This window comes from Zonotrichia leucophrys, chromosome 1 (assembly GCF_028769735.1).
Source record: "Zonotrichia leucophrys gambelii isolate GWCS_2022_RI chromosome 1, RI_Zleu_2.0, whole genome shotgun sequence".
NCBI lineage: Eukaryota > Metazoa > Chordata > Aves > Passeriformes > Passerellidae > Zonotrichia > Zonotrichia leucophrys.
The window spans coordinates 82,235,830-82,250,624 of NC_088169.1; the positions used below are offsets into that span (position 1 = coordinate 82,235,830).

Sequence of the window (14,795 nt, forward strand, 5' to 3'; positions counted from 1 at the left end):
TCCCAGTTTTTCAAAATTTACCTTCAGGACTTGAAATGAAAATATAGGAAATATAAACCAGATTAAAGTTCTCCTATCTTTTGTTTAACCAAAAGTATTTTCAAGTCAAAGAAATCATTGGGTGCTGCTCTCAGACTTTGTATTTGCTGGTGAACAAGGTATTTAAATCTTCTTGTAAGTGCTGTAAACTCTGGAAAACTTATTTGATTGAGGCCAAAGTGCAACTTCCCTTACATGTGAGTAAAAAATTCTATTTGTGCCAATAGAAGCAGCAACTGTCCAAATCTGCATGCCAACACATTGTTTGTGGAACACTTTGCTGAAGAATGTTTTCTTGCTCAGCTTGATGGGCAATAAAACTCAAAATATAACTCTATTTTCACAAGCAGCATAAGCTTTTGCTTCATATACTAGTAAATCATACAAAATACCAATCTTTAAATACAACCAAGATTGCTTTTTCCTACAAAACTCATTGCCAGTTCTCCCTCATTTATGGTTTTCCTTCAATGTATTTATGGTTTCCCTTAAATACAGAGTTGTTGCTAAGTTCAAAAAAATAAAAACCAAACAAAACACAACAGCACCGTCCGCACACACAAAAAAAACCAATCAACCAACCTTGTCTGAAGGTGGGATGAATCCTTAGAAAGTACTTACACTCATGGAAATTTCACCATAAATTAATTATTGCAACCACAGAACCCCTCAAAGAAAATTTCCAACAGAAAGCAAACACCTTCTCTTTCTCTAAAAAGCCACAGAAGAGAGGAAGGACCTGTCATTTTTAAGCTAAATTTTTCTCAATATTTATTCTTCCTCCTGAATATTTCTTTCTTTCATGCATTTTGCCTTGCCCAGCCCATCTTTTGTGTCTAATAGCAGCACTCCTGTTCCTAGAATTTCCTCATGAAAAACTGGTTTTGGTGATAGGAAGTTTAAAGAATTGTTTTCTCTATTGCCTTGTTTCAGTTTAACCACAAACCTTTCTGAGCGGACATCCTGAAATCTAACATTCACTGCAATTAATGAAATTTATTTCAACTACTATAACTGTTCTTTTTTACCAGTATTGTGGTTCTTATGATTGCTTTTTTTTTTGTCTTGCTCAAAACTAAAGGGGAAATAAGTTAGCAAGTCAGAAATAACAGGAAATAACTACAGCAAGATGAATACCGCTGTGTACAGAACGAACACAAATTGACTGAACAGGCACCTCCTTCAGTGAGAGCAGCCCTAGGTGTGAGCTATAGGAGGGAGCCCCCAAATTCCCCCCCCAGGGCAAGGGGCACAGCAGGGCAGGTACACCCAGGCCCCATCCCTGGGGCAGCTCCCACAGCCCAACACACAGCAGCAGCAGCACAGGGGGATAGAAGCCTGAGGATGGATATTGCAATATGTTAAAAATCTTCATGCATGCAATTAAGAGAGCAGGTTCTCTGATTAAACATCTAATTGATGGATTATGTTTCTCCACATACACAATAAATTTAAACAGTTGGTGGGGCAAACACCCAGAAAATAAAAATATCCAACTCACTGCTAAGAGAAGAGCAGTTTTAGCTTTGCTATAAAGCTTTCTAACCTCATCCCCAGACCAAAACTTTAAACTCCTGATATCTGCTTTTCCAAAAACTCTTCGTGTGGACAAACCAAGAAGACCTGGCACAAGAAGAAGCAGGTACTAGAGTCAAACTCACCTCTCCTTGTGGCCTATACAACAAAATCTAAACTCTACTTTTTTCACCATTTTTTCCATAAATTCATCATATTCGTTTCCTAGAAAATCAAGTCTCAATTTTACATGTATGTCACTGTTCACTGAATCTGCTGCTGAATATTCTGACACCACTGTATTTTAACTATTTTTTTATTATTTTTACAAGTCTAAGAAATCACAAACAAAACTACTTTTATAAGAATCTCTGGATTCAAAAGCAAATATGGAATGGAATATTAAACAAAGGCAAAGAGCATAAAACCTTTGCTGTACTCACTTTTTACTGCAAAGCAGTAATTTTTAGTGATAAATATTTACATATATATGCATATATCATATAAAAATATATATATTATAATTACATATATATATAAATAAATAAATGGCAAAACTTGGGAACATTTGTCCTCTTTCAATTTAAAAGAAAAAAGAATGAAAAATAAAGATTCAAAAAGAGTTAACTTTGGTTTTAATTTCTGAACATAAACTAAGAAGCTAACACAATAGTTTGTAATGGCTCCCCAGACAGGACTCACGGTCTGCAAGAACAGCAAGAATTCCTCCCATCAGCTTCAATCCCTTCCCCCCCGCTGTAAAACACCACTTTATAACCTGCAGAATTAAGTCAAATACACAAATCACAGGTTTCCCTGAAATGAAAGAAGTTCAAATGAAGAGGTAAGAGGTAGGGTTTTCTCTGCTTTACAGCAGCTTGACACCACAAGCAAACCCAGCATAGATGTGGAGTTGTGATTGCATCCCTGTAATAACACAAGCACTACAGATTATGTTTAGGGTATCGTTAATCTCTCACACCCACCAATTTCCTACTGACAGCTGGAGGTCAGCAGCAAAGTCCTGGTGCAAAAGTTCACTTCAAATCAGCAGGAACAGACAAGCTTTCAAAATAATGCTGAAATTTGTGAAAACAGACCTAAGCAGTGAGTTTTCAAAAAAGAACATGGTAACTTTTTAGCCTAGTAAAGACCAGCAGGTAAGTCTTTACCACAAAAATATTGTTCAGAACTTCATCTCAAAAATATACTGTTAAAGAAGTCATGACCCACTTTTTTTAAAGGAATTTCCTTCAATATTTTGGGTTGTTTGAAGTAGGAAATGGAACTTTTCAAGCTGAAGAAATTGAAATTGCTCAAAACTGTAAATCAGTAATTCTTGCTTGGAGCACATTACATGTTAAGCAAAATGCTTTTATGCAAATACTCAGAATTCGTTGTTCTTAAAAGGAAATAAAATAAACTCAACATGTTCTATGATTTGAACATATGCCAAAGAAAGGGTATGAGAAAACTGGAATGGGAGAGAAGCCAAAAATAAAATATATCTACAGCAATACATTCCAGTTAAATTAGTACCAATAATTCTTACAGAGTTTCCAGAAAGTGCAACACAAGATAACATCTATAGTTCAATTTTTTTAAACTCCTTTATGCTCTATTTTATACAGATTTTCTTTCGCTATTCCCTCCCTCTTCCTTCTCTCTGAGTTTCTCTATGGTATCTACAGAGCAAAAACAAACGCTGACCTACAGAGGGGAAAAAGCCTCTTAATTAAAGTGTGATTTAACCTCACAACATTCCAAAAAGCTTATTAGTATTATAGAATGACTGACTGGGAGATAACAGAAGGAAAACAAATTAATCAAACCTCAAGAAAAGAAACGAAGGATTTTGGGATTTTTTAAATTATTCACATTCTTGGTACAGAAGGTCTACCTCGTGTTAAGGCCCCAAATAACAATTTCTTTGGACTGTTGATAGTAACATTGAACTGTTTTTAATCAGCTCAGTCAATCACAAAGAAAACACTCAGTTCTTTCTGGGCATGGGCTGTTTGGCCACTCTGTCTGGAAGGTATGAGCATAGGGCGCAAAAGCAAACACTTTTGAACAAAACTGCTTTGGAGACTCTCAGCAGCAGCAGGCCATTGTTTAATGTATTCTGTTGGCAGTCAATACCACTCCCAAGTAAAATAGGACACTATGGACAGAACAGTTAATAAAAATTAGGAAGAGCAGGACAGGGCATGGAAAAAATTCAGAGTTGAAAATATGTCCAGTATTCATTGGCTTTGGACATATATTCAGCGTATTTTGAGAGTGAGAAGGCAGGAAGGAGGAAAAATTTGTCATATAAGGACACTCCTTCAGTTGACAACTTGGGGCTGTCCCAATACCAGCTAAAATTTATCCAGTATTTGACCTATTCTTCTCAACCTCTACCCTCTAGCCCTTCTCAAGTTAAGAGCCCTTCAACCACACCCCACCTGCATATCCCAAAACAAGCTCAGAGCAGCTCAGCAAGAAGCAGCTCCAGAGACTTCCAAAGAAGCCCCTTGGAATGGGTGGCCTTCCCTTTCCAATTTATATATTCTGTGCCCAGTTTGAGACAGTCCAGTCCACAACACAAGTTTTTTGATAAGCTACTCAAATCATCTGTTATTTCATCTATTTCAAAAGATTTCAGCAGCCTGATATTGTTTTTCAAGTCTGTTACACTAATAGCTATTGTAGTGTTTACATGTTTAGAACTAATTTTCTCTTTAGAGTCATAATGTTTTAATGTTACATTTCTGATAGGATAATACTGTTTACAAAGCACCTGAAACAATTTGTAAAGAAAAAAAAAAGCTATTTCATTTGACAAATCAACCTAACTCCAACAAGTAACTATTGAAACTTTTCACATGGTGTGACTAACTTGTAAATGCCCTTGTATTCAGCAACAGCAGACTAGCACTTCCAAGGGAAGTAGTGTATGGAGTTAGGCTTGTCAACATACAGTGACACTTGCTTTCTTCCCTCCCTTTAGACCCTCTAATGGCAGCCTATTAAGTAATTTTAAAAACAGGCTTTAAATCCAGTTAGGAACTATTAATTTAATCACTCAGAAGACAGATGAAGAATGTGCCTATTAAGAATGTGCCTATGTCCATAATGGGGGTCCCACAAGGGGTCCCAAGGAATAGCAACATCAGAAATCAATGTGAACCTTCTCTAGAAAGGCAAGCAAACCACACAAAGTGTGACTGAGTGTCATTTCAACACATCCCTATTGACTGAGAAGCCAGTGTCTGGCAGGACATCAATAGTGGATGATGAACTGTGCCAGATACTACAGACAGACGTTAATGAGGTATTTCACCCACCAAAGAGAGAAATAAACCATTGCCAAGTCCAGTTTGAACCTACTATTTTCTGGCATTAAGCTCAAGCATCCCAACTGCCAAAAGTTGATATTGGAACATTTTTGCTAGTTCCTCAGTCCGTTGCTCAGAAGGAATGAATAACAGACACCGAAGAGCTTAAAAGGAAAAACATATCACTGAAGCAGCAAGATGGAGCCCATATAAATTCCTTCATGTAGACCAAATTATGCTGTACTACCTGACAGTCCATATTGTTTCAGTCTTTCACCAAAGCTGGAGCAGTCTGGATTGCAATAACAGATACTGGCCCAAATTCATGAAACCTGCTTAATACCAGGCTTGCCTTTAATACCATGGACACTGTTTGGTCCTGCTTCTTAGACAGACTGTCTATAGGAGAAGGTTTTAATGGCATACACTCACTTTATCAAAAAAGATTCAATCTGGAATAGAGGTCATTAGATTACAAGAAACACTACAACACATGGCATTTTATTTCCTTAACAAAGGAAATAAAAACATGCCATTTTCTGTCCCAGGATGTGGAGGGGGGAGGCCAGGAAGGGGAAGTAAGATGTTTGACCTAAGAATAGTGCTGTAATCTTTGCCACAGAAAAGCTTTGTGTGATTACTATTAGCAATTCATTATCATTCTAAGTCTTTACCTTCACACTTTTCCTGCTGCAGGAGCTGACAACAACCTTAGTTCCTTGGGAACAATGAGGGTCCAGAAAGTCAGTTCTTTTACAGAGGGTTTTTAGGAGTGGTTTGCATGGAAACAAATACTTAAGCTGCTCTCATCTATAGTATCTAAAAACAATAGCCTACAAGCAGACCTGAGGAACACAGCACCGAAAATTTCCCTCCAAGACTTCCAACCACTGCACTAGAGGCATGCTAGGCATGGATATTATCTTGCCAGGTAAATGTCAGCACTCAAGCCAGCTCACCTAAGCAGCAGTAAGTTTGTTCTATACTAGCAGAGTATTTATTATTCCCCCTCTGGGAGCTCCATGTTACACACAAGCATTCAGACACAGAAGATGTATTAAGTGTTTGCTTAAGCCAAGGAAGTCCAAATGAGTGTGTCCTGGATGCTAGTGCTGAGCTGACAGGACAGAGTAATTAATCCACTGTTTGTGCCATTTGAATTTAAGTCAGACTCACAGAATAGTCCAACATTCAGCAGCAGTCTGAATTTTAACATTTTATCTGTCAGCATTTCAACAGGACTGTAAGTTTTACAAATTTTGGTGTGGTTTTTTATGGTCAGTGATGAAAAACAAAGAATACAAAATTATACTGCTATGCAGATGACTAAATCATTTTTATTTAAGTTTTCAGCCTACAAAGTGAACATTTCAGGAACAGATTTGCCAAAAGCGGTTCTTGAAATCATTTTTAAAAATCAAACTTTAACTATAATGAAGTCTCAGTTACTCATGGAGCCATGCAGAAACACAGGAAGGCATCTGCACAGCCACCTGGGATCTATCAGAGCTTGCTGCTTGACCTTCACACTGCCCTTTGTTCACCCAGGCTGGCCCCATGTGCACTGACAGAGTAAGCCAGAGCTTAATGGGTGCTGCCCAAGATGTCTTTACACTCATGAAGCAGCCACATGGCTGGTGCTGAACCTATTCTGGTAAATCCCTCTGAAACTCAAGAGATGTAGAGGCCACTGAGCAATTGCAACCAAAGAGTCCTGCGTGATCCACCTCAGCCCGGACTCTAACAACACAGAGAGAAAATAAACTCAGTCTCTACAGACTCATCCAGATGCTGCAATGCATTCTGTAGTGTCTCCAGAATCACAGGTCTATATTTCACATGGGATCTTCCAGTATTCTTCCCTGTCTGCCTGTGTTATCCTTGAAAATGAATTGTCAACTATAAAGCTGTAGCTGCTCTGCTGCTCTTCATCTTGTGCAAGACTTCAGTTACCACACAAGAAAGCTGAACCAAATTTTTACAGCATCCAAATGCTGCAGCCTAAATGTTAAACTTGGTTGCAGAATACTCATACAGAAACAGTAAAGTCCTGGATCGTTTATAATCTGGACTGACTGACTACACATGTATGGAACTGTAGTCACTGATTCCCAATAAATCTTCTCACTCTGCTCACAAGTAAAGAATTTGCCTTGCCAAACTTTTGCTATCTCAAGTGGATGAAAGCTAGTTTAAGACAATTACCTAGACAGTAATGAGACACAGAATGGTGCATCATGCAGCTGGTGGGAAAGAAATGACCAGTATGAAATAGAAACACACAATTCAGATAGTTAGGAAAGTCCAAGTGATGAGTGCAACCACTTCTTTTACCCAGAGGTATAAGGATTATACACATATCTTATGTGCCTACACAGAATCACAAAGAATAAAGGGCAGGAATGAAGAACAGACTTACTGTAGGAATAATTAAGGACATCATACAGGAGAGAAGATCTTTCTCACACAGAAAACCAAGTGGTTTCCGCAGTTCATATAAATGAAGCAAATTTTACTCTGCAAATTTTACTATTCTACAAATGGAGCAGACAGTTTATACCATGCCAGTAACAAAACATCTTTCTATGACCCACAGAGGACAGCCTCACAATATGGCTACAATTTAAATTACAGCCTTTCCCTCATCCACTAGATGGGTGACCTGGTCACAGAAGGACATCAAATACGTTAAACAGGACTTGCAGTTTGTGAACTCACATTAACTGTGCCTGGTGATCATGATGTTCCTTTACATGCCTTTCAATATTACCCAGAATAATCTTCAGAATGTTTCCAGAAACTGAGGTTAGACCAACAGATCTATAGCTTATTGGGTCTTCCCTCAGACCCTTCCTGTACATAGAGCAACACTGAGAGAGATCCTGTTGCAACAGCCAATAGCTCCTTTAGAACTCTGGCATGAATCCCATCAGGCCCCATGGACTTGTGAACATCCAGCTGATACAGCTGGTTCCTTACAATTTCAGTGTCTGCAAATGGATTGTACTGATATACATGATCCTCCAAATCAAAGAGCTGAGCAGCCTATCAATGTTATCAAAGATGGAAGCAAAAAACAGTCTCTGCTCCTTCTACATCTCTATTAGTCAGGCAATCACCTTCAACAAGTATCAATGTGTTTTTGTTAGACTTTTCCTTGCTATTAATGCACTTTAAAAAGCCCTTCCCTGTTGTCAGATACAGTACTGAAACTGTTCAGCTCTAATTGAGTTTTTGGCCTTTCAAATCTTCTCCCTGCATATGCAAACTACAACTCTGTACTCCTTCTATGATGCCTGATCTCACTTCCAGAGATCACACAGTTTCCCTTTACTCTTGAGCTCCACGAGGAGTTCAATGTTCAGCCAAACTGCTCTTCTGGCCCACTTGCTGGACTTACAACATGCTGCAATTGCCTGCTCCTGCGCTTAGAAAAGACGGTTCTTAAAAACTCGCTTTGTTAGTATTGATCTAACTGAACAGTTTAAAAAATGCCAGAAACTGTTTCTAAAATTAATACATGATTCAATAATAGTAAGACAAACAGAAAACTCTCTGAATATATCAACAAAGTTATGACTGCCAGGGGTATGTGTACCTTAGAGAGAGCACCAATTCTTCTAGATTAAAATACTAGCGTATCACAGGTTTTTCCATGAAAAATATCCCAAGAGCAGCCTATCCTGAGCTACCTGCCATTCACAATGTTGTCTCCATCACAGCATCTTTCAGATTGACTTCTGCACTCCCAGCCTTGAATGATCAGTTTTCCTTTCTTCTGATAACTTCAAGCAATCTGTTTTTGTGGAAGTGTCCCTGTCCATGGCAGGGGTGTTGGAACTAGACAAGCTTTTAGGTCCCTTCCAATCCAAAACATTTTATGAGATGGTTCTAGAACTACAGCACAGTAGCAGTCCTCCAAACATGCAGCAAAACATGTTCAAACATTTATGCATTGTTACTATAAAAACATAAATCCTCAAACACTGGCTTTCACCAAGGCAGTTGCTGAAGTACAAGGAAATTTAACATATTTTGGTTTAGAAACAGAAACCTTTCCCAGTAACTTCTACAGCCTGGCTCCATATTCCACACCAATAATCACTGTAGAGGAGTACAATTCCAAAAAATTTGTTTCCCTGCTAGGTCTCCTTATCAGATTACACCACAAAATAGTCATGTCAGTGATCCAAACTCCAGAGTTTTTTCACTAAATACAAAGAATATGGAAAAAATCACTCCTCAACATGGCTTGCTTTCTCAATTTCTTACCTGTACCAAGTACAACTAAAGCTTGCAAAAACACTTGCTGTGTTAAAAGTTTGTTCACTTGTTTTGATTACTCACCCCACCAAAATGATGATTTATCTGTTTCCCTAAAATATACCAAACTGAATAACCACAAAACATTTTTGAGAAAGGAAATTACCACCTCAAGTCTAAATATACTATACTACTATAAAAAATATACATCAACAAATTTGTATTTGAATGTTACAAAGTTATAAAATTCATGTATTTCTTTACAGTGTATACTTTTAACGATTACAATGCTGTGATATTCCTCCTTTATAATGTGTTTAGACTAATGGCAGTTATGGCAAGCAAATACTCTTAACAGAACTGAATGTTTCATCAGAACAAACATACAGTATAAAAATTCCACATTGTTCTCACACAAATGTTTCTGTCACTTTTCCAAGCAATACATAGTAATGCTTTCTTTCCAGGAATACTAAATATATGTGTTTATATACAGATCTCTTTTATAACACACACTGCTGCACTGCTTTACTTTTTAAATGCATGTACTTTAAATATTTTTCTAAGAGTCCAGCACACTGATTTTTTTTTATGAAAAACACCCAAAGTTTTCAACTAAAAACATATTACAAATACTTGCCCAGAGCACGATTTTACAACCAAATTATAAAAGCCCTAAATCTCAAGTTTTATAATACCATCAGTGACAGAGTCGTAACTGCAGCGACGAGACAGGCGCCGCTATAATGTTAACAGCCAGTATGTAAACACTGACGCAGCCTAAGGGAGGAGCAGGGGCAGCCCCACAAGTGTCCCTTCACACATGCCACAGAAACTTTAGGTGGCTGTATTTAAACTTTCTCTAGTTTAATTAGCTACAAAAGGCAGGGAGAAAAAAATCCCAAACAGCCAGGCAACAAGACTATTAATTTAATTAAAACTGGAATTGTGTCCCCTCTTAAAGCTTTATAGTTCTTGAAATTCATTAATACATGACTTCTTGAGCAAGGGTCCAATAAAATGAAGTTTGCCATTTAGTTACTAGCAAAACACAACTTTAAATGGTTTTGAAATGTCAGCACATTTACAAAACACTTAGAGAACACCATTTTTTCCTAGAAAGTAGTCACAGAGGACTTAAGCACAGGCTCTCCACCAAGCTCTGGTACTTCTTTAGAAGTCAGCAAGGTACAACTGATCTAATTAGATTTCCAGTAACAGGCTGGCTTCAGCCAAGTCTCAAATCACATTTCAACAGCTTGATTCACAACAATTTTAACAAGTATATTCAGTTACTTCCTTGCTTTCTAACAGTCTCAGTACTTCTAGAACGAGGCAGTGCCATGTCTTTCACTCCAAGCCACGCATCTCCTCCTTCCTGTACGTTCAATTCCTGGCGATATCATTTAATAGATGTTGAAAGAAATGACAGGAGACTGTAACTTGGAATTACAAACAGAAGCCAAAAGACATCAGCAAAATATTCTTTTTTAAAAATCATAAATAAAATTGCTTCAGATCACCAGTTGGAAACACCTCCTGTAGGAGCCAACAAGGATTGTATGGTTAAACAACTCCATACAAAAGTTAATAAAATGAATGCAATAATTTCCTAAGTAAACTCAATGAAATTAAAGGAACTGAATCATCTCTATTTTTGAGGAAACATTAACACAGCCTTAATGTCTAATACTACAGAACTGAATTCTATGATGAAACAATTGCAGACTTTTCTTTAATAGAAGATGTAAAACAGGTGAATCTGCAAAGAACATTATATTCTTTTAAGTATAATCATGCAACTGCACCTATCAGAAGCTTGCTTGCTTATTATTATATATCCATAGCTATTATGACAATATAAACATAAAGAATTACTAAAATATTGACAATTAAAACAAATTAGAGCCAGTAAAAATGCTTCCTCCTAACCCTAGAAGGCAATACACAAAGCTTGAGAGCACTAGAAAAAGTGGAAAATTCTGAGTTCCTCCTAGTGGAGTAAAGGACGAAAGGCATAGAATATGTGCTTGCAATGTGCAGATTCATAATCTCCATGTTTATGTATCCAAATCCAACTCTTATCTAAGAAATAATTTTTATCACAACATTACTTAATCATAATAATGTGACCAGTTCTCTTTCAATAATCTCACAGAACATTTATGGATACATATACAAAAAAAAGTTAAGAAGTGTTTTTATTCCTTGGCCCTTTCCACAGATCCTGATAAACTAGTTTTCATAGACAGGACAACTACATTTTATGGTCATCACATAGAACACACATGGACATATTAATGTGCCATTTATATCTTTATAGACCTGCAGGAGCAGAATATAGTGCAGAGCATTTCCTGGGTCTGTTTGAAGCTTCTATTGCAATGTCACCTCCCCCCCTCATTGCCAGTGTCCTGAAAATCTGTAATTAGATATAACATAGATAAAATCTACAATCAAACTAATTCTGTCACACATTAGAAACCATGTTCCTCCTCAGGATTATAATGTGCCTAGCCAAGCTATCAATCTCTTTTTCCCATTCTCCCATCTGAATTACATACTACAAGGCTGGCACACATGAACAGCAACACTTGGAAGAAAATCTGATTTATAAGCCTGCTGTTCCCAAGTTCAGGACTGACAAGGACACTGCACAAGCAAATGCCAGTGAGGTACTTAAAATAGGGTATCCACTTGGGAAGAGATTAAGTGATTAAGTTCAATGTTGCTGCCAGCTGCTAGTAGCGATTTGAAGGGCTAGAGATAGGTTTATAAACTCAAATCAGGACTTTTTCCCACTTCCCTGATTTTTCACTACAATTTGTTCGAAGCTGTTCAGCAGATAACTGAAAATGCCCCTGAGTCTCCATGTGAAACGTCAGTTTCCTAAGGGACTGTGAGTCTATTAAAATTTGATTTTGCCTGTAACAGAAGCTAACAGGCAAACAGATGTGAAATCAGAAAGTCATATTTCACTGTCAGCAGCAGCATTTTGCACATTATACATAGTTGCCATCTGAGAACATACCAAACAACTTTGTATTTTAAAAAAAATCCTAACTTTCAAATACCTCTTGATGTCCTTTAACAATTCCTTTCGTTACGAACAATGACTCCACATTTTCATATATGTGTTATACTGCAATACCAAGATTTCCTTCTTTCCTTTATCTGATCCAACACAATGTGAATTTTTAGACAAAATATCTTAGGTCACACATCATGGATTCTGACAGAAAGGGGAATAACCCTACAGAAATTAAATATTCTAGCATCATTCATTGCACACATGCTGTACCAATACACTTTTGTCATTTCCACATACATCTATTTCAACTTCTATTTCTTTCAAATTTCAGATACTAAATAGAATCCTGTTCACATGTCACAGCTTCCATACATTGCCACAAACAAGTCTAGAAAAACCCATTTAATATAAAATTTGCTTGCCTACTCTTTCTGTTACTCTTAAAGAGCATAGCTTTGCAACTTTCTCATAGTTGTTCTGCTATTATTTGAAAACCTTGTACAGGTTTGGCCTCATAAGCAGATTCAACTCTCCACTCACAAATATTTTGAAATACAAGGTCACAGACTGACAACCAGCCTGATTTCTTCCTCTTTAATGTTACCTAGAAATATTACAAGTCAGGCACAGAAAAGCCTCACATTGTAACAAGTCTGTAAGAAAAGTTAAGCCCGTGTAACCTCTGATAAAAGGGAGAAAATACATTTGCTCTCACCCCAAAATGATACTCTGATGCCAACAGCAGTGCTGGAGTCTAAGTAACTAGATAAAGTTCTACTAAAATGTATCCAATCTCTTAACAGTAATTACTGCAAGATGAAAATCAGTCAGAGAGGACATGAAAAAGATAATTAACTTATTTGGTAACTTGATTATGATTATTTGGTAACTTAATTACGATTATTTTCTCTATAATTACATTAAACAAAATTATTTAGAAGTGCTCCCAGACTTCCAGAAACTCTTACATGTCCTAAATCTTCAAAAACAATGGCTCTAATGCATTTTTTTAAAAGGATAGAACTTTGACATACAGAAAACTTGGCATAGGCTTTGCTTACTCCACAGCTGAAGTTCAGGAACGAGGCCTGACAGTGAGTCAACAACATAATGATACATATTTGCCATTATTTTTAAATGAGCGCTTAAGGAAGTTTCAGACATCCACAGCAATCTAAAATGCATTCACACCACGTGTACTACCTCCTTCACTATCTTTTTTAAAAGAGTAATCCTTTACCCTTCTTTTACCTTCTCTTCCTTAAACTTACTAACCAGATGCCTAAAGCATCTCACTCCACAGTAAATTAAGAAAGTATTGTAACTGACACTATTTATACAAGCTACTGACATAAATTGAATTTCCAACAATAAAACCTTACAAGACAGGGTTTCATCTGCCACCTTCCTGGGCACATCACAAATGGCAGCTTTGGGCTATCCTTGGATTACTTAGAGTTTTCTTCCCCCTCTTAATGTTTTCATCATGAACTTACCTCTGACAGATGAACTTCAGCACCTTGCCTTAAGCGAAAGGGTTTGCTTTCTGTACCACTACATTTCATCCAATCTGAATTATTTCAATTCACCCACAATTTTCTCCACAACGTCCTGTAATTCCTCCATCTTAACCAATGTCAAGTTGTTAACTCGAGTCATCAGCATTTTCCTTCTTTGTGACTAATTACAAGCATTGCTCAAATTATATTTTAAAAAACAAACAAGAACAAAAGTTTCATTAGGGAGCCCTAAGTAACCAAGCTTTAATCAGGCAATTCTGAGCAATGCAATTGCACATTAAACAAAACAAACCACAAACAGGAAACTGAATGTTCATAAAGTGTTTTTTCACTGTAGCTTTCTAGATTTAAATTTTAGGTTGAAAAAAGACACTATTTCAGATGAACTGTATTTCCAGCACTCTGAAATAAGCCCACTGAACTGTCAAATGTAAATCATCAAACGACCAAAACAAGAAGTATTACTATATTAAGCTGAAAATCCATAAACGCAAATCCTACCTGCTTTTCCTTTCAATGAGAATAGCCATGTAAGAAGCAGGTAAAGCTGCACCAAAGCCAGGAGACCAAAAGTAGAATTTTCCAAGTATCTTCCTGAAAAAGCAATTTAGACACATATTACATGCAAATGGAATATTCATGCATCACACTGTATTTCATCTGTATTACAAAATTATGAATGATTTATTAACTTTGTCCTCTTACATTAATCTGTACTTAATAATAAATACTAATAATTAAATTTTTACAATTTGAGAATTCTCAGAAGATTTGCCAAAGTGCTTCATAAATACCTGAAACACTTCATTAATGTATTCATTTCATTTAAGTGGCTACTTTTCTTCCAGGAAATCAGTGTCTTCCAACACATATTTTTGAAAAGTTGCAGATACTAATTACAAAAAAATCTTCTAAAAGACCTTATAGCCATTCATCTCTTTGCTACTTGTCCAAATACAAGTAGGATGTTCAGGAAGATCTGCCTTGTGGAACAAGTGATGCAGACAGGTGAGACAGAAATCAAATCAAATAATTATAATACATGCCACACTCTAAACAGACAATCCACTGATGCTAAAAACAGGAAAGTACACATTTACAGTA

General features: G+C 36.9%; 1 protein-coding gene across 1 annotated transcript in view; it reads right to left on the reverse strand.

Moving 5' to 3' along the window:
- Positions 1-14,795, reverse strand: part of TMEM135 (transmembrane protein 135) — a 156,280-nt gene that overhangs the window by 126,247 nt on the left and 15,238 nt on the right. Inside the window, exon 3 of the mRNA XM_064719310.1 lies at positions 14,193-14,285. Coding sequence (XP_064575380.1) covers positions 14,193-14,285 — 93 coding nt within the window. The remainder of the gene's footprint in view (positions 1-14,192; positions 14,286-14,795) is intronic.